The sequence below is a fragment of the Trichoderma gamsii genome (assembly GCF_001481775.2).
Source record: "Trichoderma gamsii strain T6085 chromosome Unknown Scaffold_53.2, whole genome shotgun sequence".
Classification (NCBI taxonomy): Eukaryota; Fungi; Ascomycota; class Sordariomycetes; order Hypocreales; family Hypocreaceae; genus Trichoderma; species Trichoderma gamsii.
The window spans coordinates 131,111-149,757 of NW_020171390.1; the positions used below are offsets into that span (position 1 = coordinate 131,111).

Below are 18,647 nucleotides of genomic sequence, written 5' to 3' on the forward strand. Positions count from 1 at the left end.
AAGAGAATAAGTAAAGAGGTTCAATGAAGAATAGCAATCTGTATATCGAACAAGGTATCTGGAGAATTCGGAAAGGCCAATGATAAATCAGACTTGCAATGCCAGCGAGAAGCGGCAGCAAACAGTTAAAATTCAAGAGCAGAAGACACAAGACAGAAAGCAGAACAAGAGAAAAGAAAAGAAAAGAAAACAGCCGCTACAAGTCAAAAGTAAAGAATTACCAAGATAAAAGGAGAAAGAGGCAGCAAAAGGCCATTAAAGAAGAAGAAGAAGAAGAAAGGGAAAAGAGGAAAATGCGAAAAAGGCGGCATCGCCATCATGGACCAGCCAATCAACCTGCCCTCGCAGTTCATTAGCTTGCGCTGGCGCTGTGTCGAGATCCATAGATCCCAAATATCCCTTTTCGGGTCCCGAATTCATGCGAAACGTCCGATCCCTTTATACCGCCGAGAGTCCCTGCGTCTCTCCATAAATAAGAAGAATTATTTCCCCAGTGATCCTTTCCATCAACCCATGCTGAATAAACGAGCAGATGCAAATCAAAAAGCAACCAAGTCAAAGGCCAAAAAAAGCCATAAAAACAAATACATGACACACGATCCCCTGCTCTGTCTCAGGAGCCGTCAAGGAAATAACATGAGAATCCGTAAAAGAAGGAAATAAACGGTAAAGAAGATAGTACTTTCCCAGCATAAGCCTGACTCCGTTCCAAAACCGCAACGCGCCAAGTTGAAATCAAAGGTTAATGAACCTGCGTAGATATGAATAAGAAGTAAAGGAGACGAGCCATAATAATCGAGTTGTGCGTTAGGAAAAGGAAATAGAAACCGGCGCGTGTTTTAGCGCTCCCGTGATAGAGATGAAGGAAAGAGTTGTCGAAATAAAAAGAAGAAAAGTCGTTTCGTCATCGCAAATGTAATTAATACACGCTGTCCTCGTCCGCTCCCTGGGAGGTCATCGAAGGGGTCGAGACATTAGAGGAAGCTTCGTCGCCCACATAGCCGACCAAGGCTTCTGAATGCAGTTTGCATGATTCGCCCATGAGACGCGTGATTCCCCACACAACAACCTCGTCTAGCATTGAGCCCCAGAGGCGTGCAACCACGGAGCTCAGGTTGGCAATGATGTTCTCATCAAAGTCCTTGATGAACAGCTGGCGGACCTTGTAATACATGGCAACCTCCTCCTGCGTCGCGGGCTCTTCGTCATGTTCCAGACGATAGAGCCACAGCGTGAGGATGATGATGAGATCCAAGCCGCACAGCGGGTGCTCGACGCTCCAGTTGGTCGACGAGGTGCGTGCCACCCAGCGGACGCCCTGAACCACGGCCGTCTCGAGGCAGTTGTAGCACTCTTCAATCACTTTAATCATCTCGCTTGAACGCTTGACACGGTCCCGAGCGTGGGACATGGCAGCGGCCACCTCGTAGGGCTCATGGTATCGCAGCGCCTCCTGCACGGTCTTGAGATCGACCTCGAGGCGGGCACGCGCGTTACGGTACATGGCGCGGGCATTGAAGATGAGGGGATGGCCCTTGTGGGGGGCACTGAGAGGCACCGCGGCAGACTCCGGCTCGCACAAGTCCAGGGACTTCTCCCACGTCTCGAGCGCAAGTCTAAGTTTGTACTCGGTCACGACATCTTGCAGGGCCTCAGGACTACGTTTGTGGTACCATACTTCGAGGAACAGGGCATTGATCATGACACGGGTAGAGAAGGCGCTGTACTTAGTGGCTTCACCCTGGAAGAGATTGTCATGGGCTTCCATGAAGATGACGGCAGGCGACTTTTCGAGCTGCTCGGCCCACGCAGCCTCGTCGGCAACCTGCATGTTCCACATGGCTTCCGTGGAAGGGAGCTGTAGGTCTTCAAACTCATTGAAGCCAATGGCCGGCGTGTGGTTGAACGTCAGGGTGAGCAGGCCAAAGAAGATGTACACTGCATAATAAGTACGGCGGCAGCCTTCATCCTCTACCCACTCAGCACGAGTAGGCTTGGCCGCGCCTCTAGCCTCCTGACGAAGCTTGAGCTCGTAGCGGTTTCCTGCCACCATGTTGGCAAGCAGACTCTTGATGGAACAAGCCCACTCCAAGCCCTTGGGGTCGCCGCTCCAGCTAGCAAAGATCATGTTGAGAAGCGAGCTTTGCATGGTCCACAGAGGGCACTTGCGGGAGCTGAAGTTCTCCTTGTTCTGCAAGAACTGGTTGACGAGAACCTTGGAGCCAATGTGAAGCATGTAAGCCTGATCCTGGTCAAAGGCATAGAGGGCACCAATGCTAAGCACGGCCAAGAGTAGCGGTGGCGACACCTGGGACGGGATGAACGAGGCTGGGTGCAGGAACGGCAGATGGTGGTGGAACAGCCCAAAGTAGGTGGACAGGTAGCGGTTCAGAGAACCCAAGCCGGGCAGGCGAAAGCTGTCTGGAATGGCGTGCTCTCGGTCAGCGCTGCGGATGTTGTCCAGGATGGCGTTTCGCTCATCGTCACCAGACACCTGGGGAGCTCTAAATCCAGCCTGCAGCGAGTCGACTCCAGAGGGGCTCTGTGGAGCCGGAATCTCCGGGCCAGAGGCAGGAAGAGAGCTGATCATGGACTGAAGAGCGGGCACAAGACCATTGACATTTCGGTTGCCAAAGGGCGGCAGCTGGTGCTGGAGCCTGTTTCCGCCAGCAAAGGGCTGTGATGATTCGTAGGAACCAGAGGCGCTGGAAGTGATGGAGTGCGGCTTGGGGTCCGCCATGAAGTTGTCCCACTGGACTTGCGGAAGAGCAATGGCGCCGGACGGGTATGTGACGGCGGGCTCCATGCCGCCAGAGCTTCTGGGCGAAAAGGCCATGGATGTGCCATCGTCGTAGGATTCGTCTCCGCGCATAGCAGCAGTGGCCTTGTGGTGCAGGTCGGCAACCAGCATGGCAGCGGCTTCGACATCAAAAATGCCGTCGCCGCCGGCTTCCATCTGCTCCAACGTGGAGGGATCCAGGGCGATTGACGACTTTGCGGGCCCGCCGATGGCTCGAGTCTTGGGACCAGAACGACGCTTGCCGTCGCTGTGAAGGGGGACGCCGCCATCCTTGGCGTGGACTGTGCGATCATGTCTGAGAAGAAGATCGCGGCGCACAAAGGTGCTTCTGCACTTCATGCACTTGAAAGGACGCTCCTTTGTGTCTAAACAGAGATGAAGGAGTTAGCATGGTTCGTGGCGAGCAAAGGAGGGATGGATGAAAATTTTGGGCTGCGCTCCAAGGGAGGAAAATTTCACGTACGGGATCGCTCGTGACGGCTTCGGTGCTCGCTTCGGCTGAAGGCTCTGTTGCAAAACTGGCACTTGTATTTGCGTTCTGGCGCCAGAGTCGCCTTGCGCGAGGACGGTGTCGAGGCCGCTGGGGGCGGGAGAACTGCGACGTTTGCGCCGGGCATCTTGACGGCCGAGTCGCGTGTGTGGTGTTGGTGGATGTTGGTGATGGCGATGGGGGTCTGACGGCGCTGACGCGGACGCGACGCTGGCGGCTCAGCCGGCTGGTGCGGACGTTACGATGGTTGAATATCGTACTCTGGGTGGTGTTGCGAATTCTCTCGCTCTCGCTCTCGACTCCTAGCTCCTCGCTCGCACGCGCGCCCGTGGGGTTTAAAGTGTGACTGCGTTGGCGTCGATGTTGATGCTGGTCATTGGAAAGTATGGTATGCTGGTCATGGAATGGTTCTGGAGATGGGTGGGATGGTCAAGGACTGAGGCTCGATGGACGGCCTCGCGGCAGAAGCGGTGGAAGCTGTGAAGCGGTGCGTGGGCGCAAAACGACGACTTGTGGTGGCAGATGGAGAGGGGAGAAGACGGGCTTGGAGAGGGAGAAGCCGCAGTAAATGAAGGAAGACGGGCGGGAGGGGGGGAGGGGAAAGATTTCAATTCGGGGGCGGCGGACAGCAGCCACTCTGGGGGGTAAGAATTTCGAGAGGGGTGGGTGCGCAGAAGGAGGGGGGAAGCGAAAGAAAAAAAAACAGAGGGCAGAGGCCGCTGAGCGACGGTGGGACGGAGGGATCGATGGAGGGGGAGGGCCTCAGAGGGCCAAGAGGGGGAGGCAGAGCAGCGCTGGCTGTCTCATCATGCGCACCCGCCAGCGCTGCGGTACGGCGCAGTACAGGCGCTGGACGGGGCGGCGGACGGGGCCTTGTACAGCGACTTGCCCAGCGACCTCCAGGGCGTCGGGCTCTCGTCGCCTTGTACCTCGCCGGCCACGCGCGCCGCGGCGGTACCAGCGAGCAGCCATGGCCAGCCCACCCTCCTCGCAAACGCGACACAGCGCTGTGCTGGCCACCGGCGCTACCAAGTGCTTCCAGCGGGGGTCCCGTCAGCGGAAGAGGGGCCCAAGCTCGGCCCCTCCAACAACTGACACTGGTGCTGGCAGTGGCGCTGGCGCTGGAGCTGTAGGGGGAGGGGCGCAAGGGCGGTACCTCGCGGTACGCATACAGCGGCGCGGTGCAGGCCTGGGCGAGGTACCGGTACCTGCTGGCGGGCAGCGCTGGCCGGGTGCTGGCAAGCCCTGCCCCGCCATTGGCCCGGCGTGGCTCGCAGCTGTCGCGGCTCAAGGCTCTGGTTGCCGGAGTCACACGCTTGGCCGTGGCCACGATAGCTCCAAGCACTAGCACGCAACAGACACCACCAGCCAGGCTAGCGACTCGACTCGATTCGATGCCGGGTGTGACTGATTTCGCTGTCCGAGCCTGCAAACGCGAAACCTGCGGCTGCTAGTGTGCAATGGCAATGCCACCGTTAACATCTACCTGGCAGTGGCTAATGTGGCAGCGCAGCGGATGAGTACCTGTGCCGGCACTACTGTACGGACTGCTGGAATTAGGAGAGTGTCTGCTAAGCCCGCCCTGATACGACGACTGTTGGATCATCGTTTGCCTGGCCGCAGGCTGACTTGCCTTCCATTAATTACATCTAAACTTCATACAAGCATCATCCATCCCATTAGTAAGTTGGCGGAACATGCTCCGGCACTTGGCCGCCATCAGGTCACGGGTCAGATCAGCAAGGTGCTAGCTACCAGGGAATAGGCGAGAATAATGAAAACAAAAGAGAGAAAAAGTAAAAGGTTTTGAAGACAAAGAGCTGCCGTGGCGCCACGACTCTAAAGCGGCACTGCAACGCCCTGGCCAGGATGGTCCCCGTGCGCAAAAGGAACAGGAAAAAGAAGGGAAAATTGCCTGCTAATAAGCACGCCTGAGTCGTGCGGGATTAGCAAGGGAGGAACGTCAGGCACACCCGGCGCCATGCCTTTTTGTCGAAAATGTACGTACCGATGTACTGTACGAGGGGCATGTACCTCACAATCGGATCGCAGTTGGGGGAAGGTGCAAGCAGTGGCTGCTCCCCCTCCGTCAACTTTTCTTTTTGCAATTTGATTTTCTAACTTTGGTCTACTGAGAATTCCTGTTTCCCTTCTGTCTTTCCTTTTTCTTTTCTCATGCTTTCTTTTTCTCATGTTTTCTTTTCTCAATTTTTTCTTTTCTGACTTCATGCAGTATTTCATCGAATCAGACTCACTGAATACCCCAAACCTCCCCTCCCACCTTTTCTTTCTCTCTCCCACTCCCCCTCATGATCATGATCGGCCATTTCATGCTTACGGGCTGGTACCTGGACGTTCTAATTCTAGCAGGCCTGCTGGCTTAGTACAAGTACACCTTACTGTAGCAGCCCACCCCACCATCGGGTCTTTTAACGACAGTCGGTCAGCATACGCCTGCTCTGCGCTCTCACGCTCTCCAGCGGTATTGGGCACCATGTGCTGTCCTTTTTGCGCCGTGCTACTTGAATGCATCACGGGAACAGCCATTGTGTGTCTATTGTCCTTTTGCTTGGCCGGGGGGGGGGCGTTTTGCTGGTTGTCCGCCTTGAATCGAGGTCCCCGCTTTCCACTCTCGCTCTGCTTCAACTGCCACTTCGCCGGCTCCCCTCGTTCAGATCCATATTGTTGAAAACGCCATCTGTCCATGGCGGGGATACCTGTGTCCGTCTTGCTCGCAGAAGGCTGCTGCTACCGTGGAATGTCGCCGCCAATGCTACCCTATGCTTATCGCCTGTGCAAGTAAGCTGGATCGGGCATTCTAGGGATCGGTCACTGCCGCCGGGACGACGACCCAGGTCTCGAAGAATGCCAAATATGGCCTGGGACCATCTGCTAAGCTTGCACTTTGCGCGGTGGATCAAGGCCGACTGCCCACTTCTTCCAGTGTCTTTCCCAAGACGAGATGGTACTTTTTGTTCCTTATTTGGCCCCTGCCCTCTGGCTTCACTCTTTTATAAGTGCCACTCCGTGCTGTTCACGATACTACTCCTGGCACATCTGGAGATTCATCAAGATCCGGTGCACGTCATGACCCATCTGCGGCGACAACCACAAGAGACGGAAGCGCCACCACTCTTGTCACAATGAGCACCTGGTCTCCGTGATCCCGCCTCCAGAGGATTGGAGCTGGCTCAGTCTAACACGAGGGGCCAGTCGCCCTGCATCGACGGAGATCCACACCAACCCACCACGGACGCCATGTCCGAACTTAGGAGCTGAATACGGAGTGCCAGGTTACAAGCACGCGCCTGGAGCATAGCTAACTTCCATCTTGGATGTCCTCGATATATTGCACTGTATTAGCGGCCGCTCACCGCCTATTGGACGCACGCTGGCGGCAGTTACAACGACTGCTCGCCGCCTTGAGAGGTCTTGTCATGTCAATTCCGGAACAGACTCATCTCCTGCTGGCTGTGTCTTGAAATACAGATGATAGTCTCTTCTTCTAGAATGCTGTGCTGCTGACTCGCGTTCAAAGAGAAAAAAGAAAGAAATGGCAAATCTCACCTTCTGGAAGCGCCCAGTTCAGGCAAGCACGCGGGTACATACATACATACATACATACATACTACTACATATACATACGGCATGCCTGCAACGCCTCAACTCCATGCAGGTATCTGTACGAAGTACTGGCATCACACATTACAGGGGCTTGCCGCTATGGCTACCCGATAGATACCTGGGGCTCAAGTGTGATGTTGCTGGCGCTGAGTACAGCGCATCTGCTGCTGGCGAGACCATGGCATGCAATCCTGCCCAACAGGTACCATCAAACAGACGGTGTCTACTGCCCCAAGATGTACTTTTCTCGTCATTGGCGACGCATGCCTGCGCGTTCGAATGTCCACGTACATGCTACGACAAACGCCATTGCAGATGAGTGCGTACTCTTGCATAAAGGAGACAGGGGCGCGCTTATTCCGTACACGTACAGGACAGTCAGCTAAGAAACCGGGCAGGGGAACATGCAGGTGCGCGCATGTCCCGTTGTTCGTGGCCGTTTAGCTATTGGGCATTGTCTACACGTTTTCAATCAAGGGGTCCCTACGATGGGATCAACCGGGCAGACTGGCGGTGATGGGGGAATCCAATCCAATGCATGCCGGCCCCTGTCCTGGTACGTGGTGAGGTGCAGGTAGACCGCCACTCCATTGCCTTTCTTGTATTGTCCTAGACACGGCGAAAGACCATTCCAGATGCCCAAATCTACTATGCACCGTTTCATTGGGCGCATTCCTCGCCTTGAGACCTGCTGTATGGTGCGGAGATGAATAGGTACCTCGAATGCGGGCATCCTCATCGGTCTCGTGTGCAACATTTCCAAGCACGAGGCTGCATCTGTTGGTTGGCAAGTTATCGGCCGTTCATATGGCTAACATTTTAGGCTACATGCCACCTATATCCGGAGAGTTCGGAGTATTGCCTACTGTTAGCATTATTGATATGTCGTCTTTGCTCCCTCTCAATGCATCTCTCCCGCGCGCCGTTTCCCACAGCGGCTCTAGTCAGCTCTGTGATGGAGCGTGGGGTGCATATAAGTCGTAGTAGCAGTGCGACCTTGGGAGGCAGTAGATACGGAGTAGCTGACAAAGACCGATGCACGACGCACTTCTTGCTCTCGCCGTCCCGTCCGAAAAGATAAGATGCAAGATGGGAAATTGCCATCTCATTCTTTCTTGTCTGCTCCCCGCCCAGACCAGATGAAATTGCCAGTACCGTTGCTGTGGCTGAGTCGTTTGGCTTACTCCTATGAGTCTATGATGCACCAGACCTTTGACACGTATTAGTCAGTCCGGCTTGTTCTCTTTTGGCATGACATGTGAGCAACGCCACCCTAAAAAAAGCAACGGGAACCGCTGCCTCGGTAGATTGTGACGTTGCTCCACGGACACCGGGTAAGTTGGAAAAAGGCACATATAATGTTCTATGGCTATGAGACTTTGCTGAGGGGTCTTCCAGACGTGATGTGATGCCACAGAACATCTACCCCATGTTTGCACTGCGCTCCGTTTTCGGGGGTCGACTTTGACTGTACTTTTGTCTGTATTTGTATGGAGTAAATGGGCACCGCACAGTAAACCACGTACAAGTTTGAAGAGATGGACTCATTCGCTGCGTATGATCAAACTTGCTGGAGCCAGGCAAGATTCGCTCTTCGAATAATTTTCAGCTGCCTTGCTTGTGTACTGAATGTAATATGAGACCTGTAATGCCCATATAGAAGGCTGTTTTCCGCCTCTGAATAGCTTCTCAACTTGAAGACAGCAACTCCCAATAAGCAGCACAAGTGCCAAAGAACATGCAGTCATACGTGCTGAACAGAGGGCGACTAACAGCCTATCCGTGCAGAGGTAGCGAATTGAAGAGAAACGCAGGATCTCAACTCCGTTTCTCACGTACAATAGGGCGAAGAGAACTTGTACCTGTCGAATAGAATCTCCGTCGCCCGCGTGCACGCTGCCAACGCGTTCTCTGGCGGCACAGTACTAGTATGAGAATAAAAACGCGAGGTGCTGGCCAGCGGGGATGGACGCGGAATCGACACGCCCCCTCTCTGGGAGCAAAGTACCTTTTGGAGACGGCACACGCGAAATGAGCCGTGCACACTTGCGCAGAGAGCGTCTGCCGTCTCGTCTCTCTGCTTTCCCAGCCACCGTTTGGAGTCGGACCCGGTACCGTTTTGGTCGCTGCGGCCAACGGCACGAAGCTGGGTACTTGCGCTGTACGGAGAGGTACGGATGACGCTAGTGCGCATACCCATGGTGAAATTACAGCACCTAACGTTTGCCCTGCCGCAGAAATTCGCACAGTATCGAGACGAGAATCGGCCAGCCAGATGCGCACAGAGTCATTGACTCATACTGTACAGCGCTCCGTACAGCACACGCTCATCAATCCTAAATGCTAGCGGTACTCGGACTAGCACACGTAGGGCCTGGCTCGCCAGCGGGTCCGGGGGATGCTTCCGGGACTTAGGAGCTGCTAAGCTGCTAAAAAGCTGGGCTGGCCCCATGTGGACTCGCGGAGTTTGCGTCGTGGAAGGGCGAGGATGGCCCTCCCTCTTCTGGCATTCTTGGTTTGGCTGTAACCCCCTGGAAATATATTGAGCGCGAAAAATCCACTTTCCAGAATATCCGCAAAATGCTTCGCCAAGTGGACGCCGGCGCGGTTGCCATGGTTATGCTTGTAGGCATTACGAGTGCAGCATGCCGTGGGATTTTCTAGCCTGGGCGTGTGTGGGATTTTGATTCGCCCCGACGCCACCATTCAGGTACGCAGAGGATTGGATTGGCAAACACGAAAAGTGGGATATCACAAAATACCTGTAGCATGTACTGTATGTATCTTCATGCAGCTCCAGCAGCAAAGATGATGGGTGTTGGTACCTTACTTGGACAGGCCTTTGAGCATCGAATCTCAACCGGCACATGTGCCTTTTGGGGATGGCCTCCACTTCAATGTCTACTGTGCCAGAAGCTCCAGTCATTTGGAAGGGCTGATTTCCTTCTGGAACACTTTCACGCAGCTTTCCGCTTTTTTTTTTTCCTACATGGAACCAGCTGTTTGTTACTTTTACGTGCTATTGCCAACTAGCGGCGGGAGGGCTTTGATATCGAAAAGCCATTTTTATCTGGAACAGGCGGCCCCATCCTGGAAAGAGCAAATTTGTGCTAAACAGAGTTGAGCTGCGATTCAAGTCCCTCTCGGCGGACTCCTCCGTGGCTTCGTGTTTAACTCGTATGATGTCAAATTTACCGAGCTGTTGATGCGTTGGCCGGTGGCTCTCTTTTTAGGGCTTTAGCGTCTGAGTGTTCGTTTACGCTGGAGAGGGAGCAGCGGTCTCTGAAGATGGCCAAAGAGGCGGTAAAGGTAAAGTACCGTAGGTATGATGGAGATGCGGTACATGTACGTAACTCGAGGGCTTGTACGGAGTAGTCTGCTTCCATTGGTAATGGAATGAGAACATGTGGATGGGCTTGGGCATTTACTACTGTAGTGGTGATGTCGGCCTGAGTTTTCAGCACGGCAAACAAAGGCGCAGCTAAATAATCCTCCAAGGTGTACCTGCAAGATTCTATTATTCCCCCTTTTTACCTGCTGACTTTTTTTTTTCTTTTTTTTTTTGTCGTTGTTTGGCCAGCTAGATGGCTAGAGTAGACTACAGGAGAAGATCTTATTACACATACTACTTGTGGTATTACTCACATAGGGACCATGCCTTGGTCATGTTTGCTGCAGTTCCGAGATTAGACGGCGAATAAGTGGCACTTGTTTGTGCTTGGTGAGATTATCTAGCAAAAATTCGCCAGTGAATCGGTATAGTACGTAAGGATGAGAATGACAAGATGGGCTTCTCTCATTGCATTGAGTAGCAAACATCACTACGACCTACCAGTCAAGAGCCCAAGCTACATGTAGGTACACTGATGCACATATTCTAAAGCACCTGGGGGGTTATTGAGAAGATGGTAGATCTCCCCCTTTACACCCTTCAGATATGCATAGATACACTCATGTATGTCATATATCACTCCATCAACATGGAGAGACGAGACGACTGCACTTTTCTACATCCAGCCAGCAACCAGCATCTAGCAGAGATTAGCGGATTGGTGTATAGAAAGCAGATTGGACGGCTTTGGTAAAATCACTTGATGTCTATATCCGAGCGTATCCTTTCTCCTTTTTGGAGCTTGCCTGATGACAAACGCCAGGAGCTGAAACACGACCAAGAAAAGCAATCAAGCTTTCATCCATCCTCCCATGCCATGCTACCCTGTCCCTAGCAAGCAATTACGAAAGCAGGACATGGCTTTGTAACGGATGGATGCTCTTCTGCAAGCTCTTTGCTCTCCATCCCAGCTCGTACCCAGCTATCCAGTACCTACCCAGTATCTGTTTGCTTTCTATAGTAGGTATTCATAGGCCTGCCTCGCTTCCCCAGCCGTTCCATTCACATTCGAGAAATCGTCGCTGGGGCGCCCGTTTGCCAGTCTTCCCTGGAGCAAGCATCTCCAATCATCCACGGCTGTAAGACCCCTTGATGCGATCTAACTCGATTGATGCCATTCTCTCGCCGCAGCTCCAGTATCGCGCAAGTGTTGGCGCACTCGCCCGCGCATGGGTGAGATGCCAGAGCCAAAGAGAGGCCGTCGAGCTCAGGAGGCGTTATCAAGAGGATCCATTGTACAGGGTACAGGTCGTCGGTTCGCAGCTGGGCATCCAGTGGTTGCGTGGGAAGCGTAGCGAGTACATATCCGTGGCTGCATGCATGGCGCTAAAACAGAGCTGCGACTCAGCAATCGGGGAACGGGGGGCTTTTTGGTCACATTTCGAGCCTGTGCACATGGCTAGCAAATTCCCTCGAATAATTTTCTTTTTTTTTCTCATTTTTTTTTAATTTTTTTATTTATTTAGATGCCTATTTGTCTGACCAAAGAAGAAGAAAGATCGGCAACAAGCATTGCAACATACTGCTTTGCAACAAGGATCGAGTAAAGACACCTGACCCAGACGGCCTTTTTTTGTTTCAATCTGTACTGACTATCGCGTGGGGGACTACTATTGAGAACAAAGGGCCGCCGCCATTGACCAGATCGCTAAAACTGCAGCAGCTTAAAGCGCCTGTAGGCCGCCGGCTCAGGGAGCGACACGCGCAAACACTGGAGAAGTGGGCGCCGCTAGCACGTTGCAGCGTGCTGTGTCTCGCCTAACGCCGCCCCAGCGCCCAGAAGGGCTTAGCAGCTGGCAACGGCGTGTGCCCTTTCTGCAAGAAGCTCCAGCGCTGCAGAAACGACAGCGAGGCCCCAATCGCCGCCACACGAAACACTCTCGACGATTCTCGAGCCCTGCGCGCGCTGCATCTCGGACCTCCCCTTTCCGTCGTCCGATTCTGACGCTGCTCCTCCATCTCTGCTCTCGCCATCTGCTCTGGAATTCGTCCCGTGGTGGCATGCTCATTGGTCTCGCCGCCTGCGCCGCCATCGGCTTGGAACAAGGCTGACTCGCGGACCATGTCCTGCGGTGATTTTGTCGCCTTCTCGTTGTCGTGATACCATCTCAACCGCTCTGCTGGCTCAGATCCTCCCCGCCATTCCCAGCGCAGCTCGCTGTCTCGACCGATACGCTCTGGTGCACCATCCCGGCTGTTCGCGTCTGACGGGGACCATCTCGAACTCTTCTCCCTAAGCCCCCCCTCCCCTCTTTCTCCATCTGTGTTCTATCTCTCTCTTCTCTCCTTTCCCCCTCTCACCCCCACGCGCGTTGCGCCAGAAGGAGGCCTAAAAGGAAACCATGGACGGCGTCGTGGGAAATGCGCCGCCCGGCAGCATGTACGTGCGAGCCCTCTACGACTACGAGGCCGACGACAGGACCAGCCTCAGTTTCCACGAGGGCGATGTCATCCAGGTCATCACCCAGCTCGAGAGCGGCTGGTGGGACGGAGTCATCAACGGCGTGCGCGGCTGGTTCCCCAGCAACTACTGCCAGGCCATCACCAGCCCCGACGAGTTCCCCGACGTTGGCCAGAACGGCCAACAGGTCATCCACCACCACATTGAAGAGGAGGTGGAGGAAAACGACATTTACGATGACGGCGCCGACCCGGACGAGGATTCCGAGGGCGAAGGCTTTGGCAGCTTGCCGCTCGAGGGCGCCAACATGGGCGACAAGTCGCGCGCCGACTTCTGGATCCCGCAAGCCACGCCGGATGGCCGACTCTTCTACTACAACATGATGACCGGCGACCGTAGCATGGAATTGCCGCTCGAGTCTCCCATTTCAGCCGCCGAGACAGGCCCCAGGGACCGTATGAATGTTGCCATGCCGGAGAAGACGCGACCACCGCCGGAGATGATGGCTCGCGGACTAACCCAAGATGAAGACGACGATTCGGCAACTTCAGCCTCAGAGGCGGAAGGCGAGTCTTTGATGCTCGCATCTAGGGGATCCATGGTAAGACATAACTACCTAACTACTACGTACTACTACATGCTGTATACACGCATGACCGTTCTGCTCGTATGATAACTAACTTTTGGTCCCCCTTGTTTCTTTGAAGCCTCGCAACAACCGTGGTTCATTTAGCGCCGTTCTATCCCCCTCAACATCCATGGACTCAATGAATGGCACTTCTCCAGGCCGACGGAAGAGAAGTGATGCATATGCGCTTGGATACGCCAACGGTGCGCACGCTCCCAACATTGCCTCTGCGACATCTTTTACCAGCACCACATACAACGTGCCGGCCACCACCAGCGTGCCCAAGTCGTTCTTTGACGATGGATCGACACCGCCCCTGACCTGGAGCCTGCTCGTCACCAACATGAAGCGCGCCATTGACCGATATCGCGAAGCAATCACCAACAACGCCCGCTCCGAATACGTCGCTAGGGCCGAAGATATCTCCGACCATCTCAGGCTACTCCTGGCCGCCGGCTCTGGGACAACAGATAACCACTCCGGCCAACCCTCCATCATATCCACCAACAAGGCGCTTTATCCTCATTTCCGCGACATGATGTCCAAATTTTCGAAATTGGTCATTTCCTCTCACATCGCAGCAGCCGACTGGCCCAACGCGGAATCGGTTCAAAAGTGTCTGCAGGAAGCCGATGGCGTCCTTCTCGGCGTGTTCAGCTATGTCGAGGTTGCAAGGCAGCAGAGGGGAGAGGATATCCCCCGACTTTTCCCTGGTTTCGTTATTGGTAGCACCTCTGGCGGAAGCTGGCAGAGTAATGGACTGGACCAGCACGACTTGATGTCCCCCAATTTCCTCGACGACGAAGAGGGCATGATCGAGCCCACCGCTGTTCTTGACGGCAACATGCTCGAGAGATTGGACGAACACAAGCGAATCCTCGTGTCCAGCATTCGCGAGTTGGAAAAGAACCTCGTGGCCCCAGAGAAGATTATTAGCCCGCATCGACACGAGCTTCTCGCTAACAACATCTGCTTCGCCGGTAGCAAGGTTGTGGAGACGTTTAAGCCGTGGATTGCCATGATTGAGTCTGTCGACCTCTCGTCGCTGGGCAATACCTTCCAGACGCCGCAGTTGGAGGATTTCAGCATCAACAAGCAATCCTTGTACGACAACATTGCGGATCTCGTTCTGAGCTGCCAAGCCGTTGCTGGGCCGTTGGCGGACGAATGGTCAGAGGTACGGGGAGAGCCACTGGAAACTCGGCTCGACTACGTCCGCACTTGCGCTCGAGCGCTCGAGACAAACTCATCACACACTGGATTCTCGTTGCAGCTGCTGTCGGAGCAGGTTCTGATCAACATGCAGCAACAGCTGGCCAAGAATTCCCGCCCGATGCCGAGAGGCCAACTTCAGCGGGGAGAGACGATGCCATACGACAGGCCACACCAACGTTCAGATTCGAGGACAGCACCCGTTCGACCACCGTTGATCAGCGCGCAGTCGTACAGCGAGGGCGACGCCCCTGCTGGCTTTTCCAGAAAGGGCGATTATTCCAAGGTCAAGAAGATCTTTGGAGAAGACCCGTCGCCTCAGCTGCAGCCAGATGAAGAACTGCCCGAGTTCTTACACCTCGACTACGAAAACGACCTGTCTTGGGATGCCAAGGCAACCAAGCCCACTGTCAAGGGAGGATCCCTGCTAGCCCTTGTTGAACAGCTCACGCGCCATGATAAGCTCGATTCGAGTTTTAACAACACCTTCCTCTTGACTTATCGATCCTTTACTTCTGCACGTGAGCTCTTCGAGATGCTAGTGCAGCGGTTCAGCATTCAACCTCCAGAGGGCCTCTCGCAGCAGGACTATGAGATGTGGCGGGACCGCAAACAGAAGCTCATCCGATTCCGTGTGGTCAATATCCTCAAGAATTGGTTTGATGCTTTCTGGATGGAGGAGTTCAACGATGAGTCTAAGCAGCTGATCCGCGACGTGTATACCTTTGCAAGAGACACGGTCAAGTCGACCGAGACCCCAGGCTCCGCGCCGCTGATGGCCATCCTAGAGCAGAGGCTCGGCGGCAAAGAGGCTGGTGCTCGACGCATGGTCCAGACCCTGAACCAGAGCACGCCCACGCCCATCGTCCCGAAGAACATGAAGAAACTTAAGTTCTTGGACATTGACGTGACAGAGTTTGCCCGCCAGTTGACGATTATCGAATCCCGACTGTATGGTAAGATCAAGGCGACGGAGTGCTTGAACAAGACGTGGCAAAAGAAAATCGGCGACGGCGACCCCGACGCGGCTCCCAACGTCAAGGCCCTCATTCTTCACTCTAACCAGATGACCAACTGGGTTGCGGAAATGATTTTGAACCAGCAAGATGTCAAGAAGCGAGTCGTGGTCATTAAACACTTTGTTTCTGTTGCCGACGTATGTTGACGGAACCTTCTGAGCCTCCTACTGGAGCTTTTAAATGCTAACGTCTATCTAATAGAAATGCCGGGGCCTGAACAACTTCTCCACCCTTACATCCATCATCTCTGCGTTGGGCACAGCCCCGATTGCTCGTTTGAAGCGGACATGGGATCAAGTCCCCCAGCGAACCCTCGCCGTTCTCGAAACGATGCGTCGACTTATGGCTAGTACCAAGAACTTTGGCGAATATCGCGAGGCCCTTCACGTCGCCAACCCGCCTTGTATTCCCTTCTTCGGTAAGTTTTCAGACCTGCTTGATTTTAGCTAAGAAGCAAGTCTAATGCGAAGACGCAGGTGTCTATTTGACCGATCTTACCTTTATTGAGGATGGTATTCCCTCGGTGATCAAGAAGACGAACCTCATCAACTTTGCTAAGCGAGCAAAGACGGCTGAAGTTATCCGTGACATCCAGCAATACCAGAACGTTGGGTACTCTCTGCAGCCAGTGCCCGAGTTACACGACTACATTGTGAGCAATATGCAAGCTGCTGGAGATGTACACGAAATGTACGACAAGAGTCTGCAGATCGAACCGCGCGAGCGTGAAGATGAAAAAATTGTGAGGTATGTATACATACGAAGATGAAGAATTATATCTCCATGTGCTCTTTTGGGGAGGTTGAGGACCCTTTTTAGGCTAACGAAATGCGCAATCTAGGGTGCTTGCTGAATCCGGCTTCTTGTGAGATGCTCATCCCTGAGCACATGAGCCCCCGATTTCGTAACGACACTTTTTATCAGTCAATAATGTGGGCCGAAACTATATAAATATGCCTGATGCATTGTTTAATGAAGTAGCGAAAACTGGAAATATTCTGGATGCAACAAACAATCAATAAAAAGAAAATGATACCAAAGGATCTAGAATGGGTGGAAAGGAGCTGGCCCCAAAGGACGTTATGTCATATCACAACAATCTGGCATTCCATGACAGCTTTTTTTTTCCGCAGGGACTAATGAAGCTAAAAAGAGGAGGAATAATTGGAAAAGGGGGGAAAAGCAAAACAATAGCATCAACCGCAACAACAAAAACATGGTATACCGGCCGGCCTAGGGTAATGCAGCACGGATAGCACGAGGGCGCCTTCATTTTCTTGATTTCGACATGGCATCCATATATATACCTGGATCCATTCCTTTTCCCCATATTTTTTTTTTCGGTGTCGAAGTTGCTACCTATGATGACTTGTGTGTTATGATTGGCAAACGCTCTGTTGTTTGGCGCCTTTGATGGGTTTGTTTGTTTTGTTTGGCTTTTGGCATGGCTTTTGGTTTAAGGAATTTTACATCTTCTTTTTCTTGAGAAATTTTTTTGGTCATATCATATCATACATCATATCATCCATATATCTATCATATATACACACATACATACACTCAAAAAAAAAGGGAACTAGCTATCTACCATTATGTTTAGGTATATGGAGAAGCTGTTTTGGAGGATTTTTTTAAACAGGGCAAAGGGTGTTTCTGATCTTAGAGTTGGATGGAAGAATGGAAAGAAGGAAGAGAGAGAATTCTCTTGGGGAGGATATGTCAAATGGGCAAAGAAAAAAAGAAAAGGGACAAAAACACTTAGATTATCATACCGTATATTGTTTACGCGGGTATTTATGATGGTATATTATATTGGTTTTTCTTTCCATCTTTTTCTTTTTGATGCTGGCATTATTTTATCTAGTCTAGGGTCCGTATTTACGAGATTTTTGCATTGTGTATCTTTGAAGCGTTTCAACGGGATTATGAGCAACTTATTACTTGTCTTCGGCCTCAGACAATTTCCCCCCTTTCTGAGCATGTTCATGTCTTGTGGCTGGGCACATTGATACCATCATTTCAAGCGTTTGTATTGATCATAATAAACATAAGATAGGTAGGTACGCCATAAATACACCATTGACAAAACAGATCCAGAAACCAAATACTGAGGTATATGAAAAGAGAAGCGGAACAAATTTTGTTTTTAATTTGATTAGTGCATGTGCAGCTTGTTCTTGATTCGCTCTTTCAGCTTGGGCTTATCCTTGCGGCTTGAGTCGGAGCTCTTGCGGCCGCCGTTGCTGCTGCCGCTGGTGCTGATTTTGTCTTTGGGGTCGGCGTCGTCGATTTTGACGCCTTTTTGTTCCATTAAGCCTGAAGAAAGGGTCAGTTACATGGTGCATCTTGTGCCCATTGTGGAGGAGACTTACGATCAGCTTCTAGGCCGGCACCGGGTTTGGTAACATCGAAATCGCCTCCGTCGGCTGCGAGGCCGGAAGACTTGACGTATTCATCCCTAGTAGCCTCGTGTTTGTTGCTCTTCTGCTCGTTGCCTGCGAGCTCAGGCTTCTTTTCCTCTGGCGCAACCGCAGGGACTGCATTTGAAGCATCGATTTCGGTAGGGATAGCGGCAACAGCAGCAGCATTGCCGCCGTTTTCCTTTGCCAACTCCTCGACTGGGCGGGGGCCTTTGCCGGTGAGTTCGTCGAGAGGCTTGCCCTCCTCGGGGTTGACGGTGCCGGTTGTGGGAGTGCTTCGGGGCTCGTTTACGCCCTCGTTGGCGGCGGAGGTGGCGGCGGCGGAGAGAACGCCCGTGTCCTTTTTAGTGGATGAGAGGGTGTAGTGCTGGTCGTCGGTGAGGTCTGAGGGCGCTGCTTCTTCGCCTTTGAGAGTGGATTCAACCTCGCTCTGGGCTTGGGGATCTGATCTGCGTTAGCTACGTATTGCTGGAGACGTATGGTTTATAAAGACGTACCCAAGTTGCCGGCGTCGTATGGCTCGCCCTTGGAGACGTCGCCGGTGGCGCCTGAGATGGGCTCTTTGTGGGTTTCGGCGTCGTTGCTTTCGCCCCAGACGGCCTTTGCGGCAGACGAGGCGAGGTTGTTGACGGTTTCTAGGACAGATGCCATTGCTACAACTA

At 53.1% G+C, this 18,647-nt stretch overlaps 4 protein-coding genes across 4 annotated transcripts; 2 read left to right on the forward strand and 2 right to left on the reverse strand.

Annotated features, from left to right (window-relative positions):
• Positions 1 to 919: 919 nt before the first annotated feature.
• Positions 920 to 3,417, reverse strand: TGAM01_v209938 (hypothetical protein; the record flags this gene model as incomplete). Its single annotated transcript, XM_018808427.1, has 2 exons — positions 920 to 3,165; positions 3,264 to 3,417. 2 exons carry the CDS (start codon positions 3,415 to 3,417, stop codon positions 920 to 922), a joined length of 2,400 nt encoding a protein of 799 aa, XP_018658345.1.
• An 843-nt stretch (positions 3,418 to 4,260) lies between these two features.
• On the forward strand, positions 4,261 to 4,638 carry TGAM01_v209939 (hypothetical protein; the record flags this gene model as incomplete). The annotated part of the gene is made up of 1 exon (XM_018808426.1): positions 4,261 to 4,638. One exon carries the CDS (start codon positions 4,261 to 4,263, stop codon positions 4,636 to 4,638), a length of 378 nt encoding a protein of 125 aa, XP_018658344.1.
• An 8,009-nt stretch (positions 4,639 to 12,647) lies between these two features.
• Positions 12,648 to 16,434, forward strand: TGAM01_v209940 (hypothetical protein; the record flags this gene model as incomplete). The annotated part of the gene is made up of 5 exons (XM_018808425.1): positions 12,648 to 13,307; positions 13,414 to 15,702; positions 15,767 to 15,983; positions 16,042 to 16,312; positions 16,407 to 16,434. The coding sequence occupies 5 exons, from the start codon at positions 12,648 to 12,650 to the stop codon at positions 16,432 to 16,434; spliced, it is 3,465 nt and encodes a 1,154-aa protein (XP_018658343.1).
• Positions 16,435 to 17,720: 1,286 nt separating this feature from the next.
• Positions 17,721 to 18,636, reverse strand: TGAM01_v209941 (hypothetical protein; the record flags this gene model as incomplete). Its single annotated transcript, XM_018808424.1, has 3 exons — positions 17,721 to 17,881; positions 17,938 to 18,429; positions 18,483 to 18,636. The coding sequence occupies 3 exons, from the start codon at positions 18,634 to 18,636 to the stop codon at positions 17,721 to 17,723; spliced, it is 807 nt and encodes a 268-aa protein (XP_018658342.1).
• Between the last annotated feature and the right edge of the window lie 11 nt (positions 18,637 to 18,647).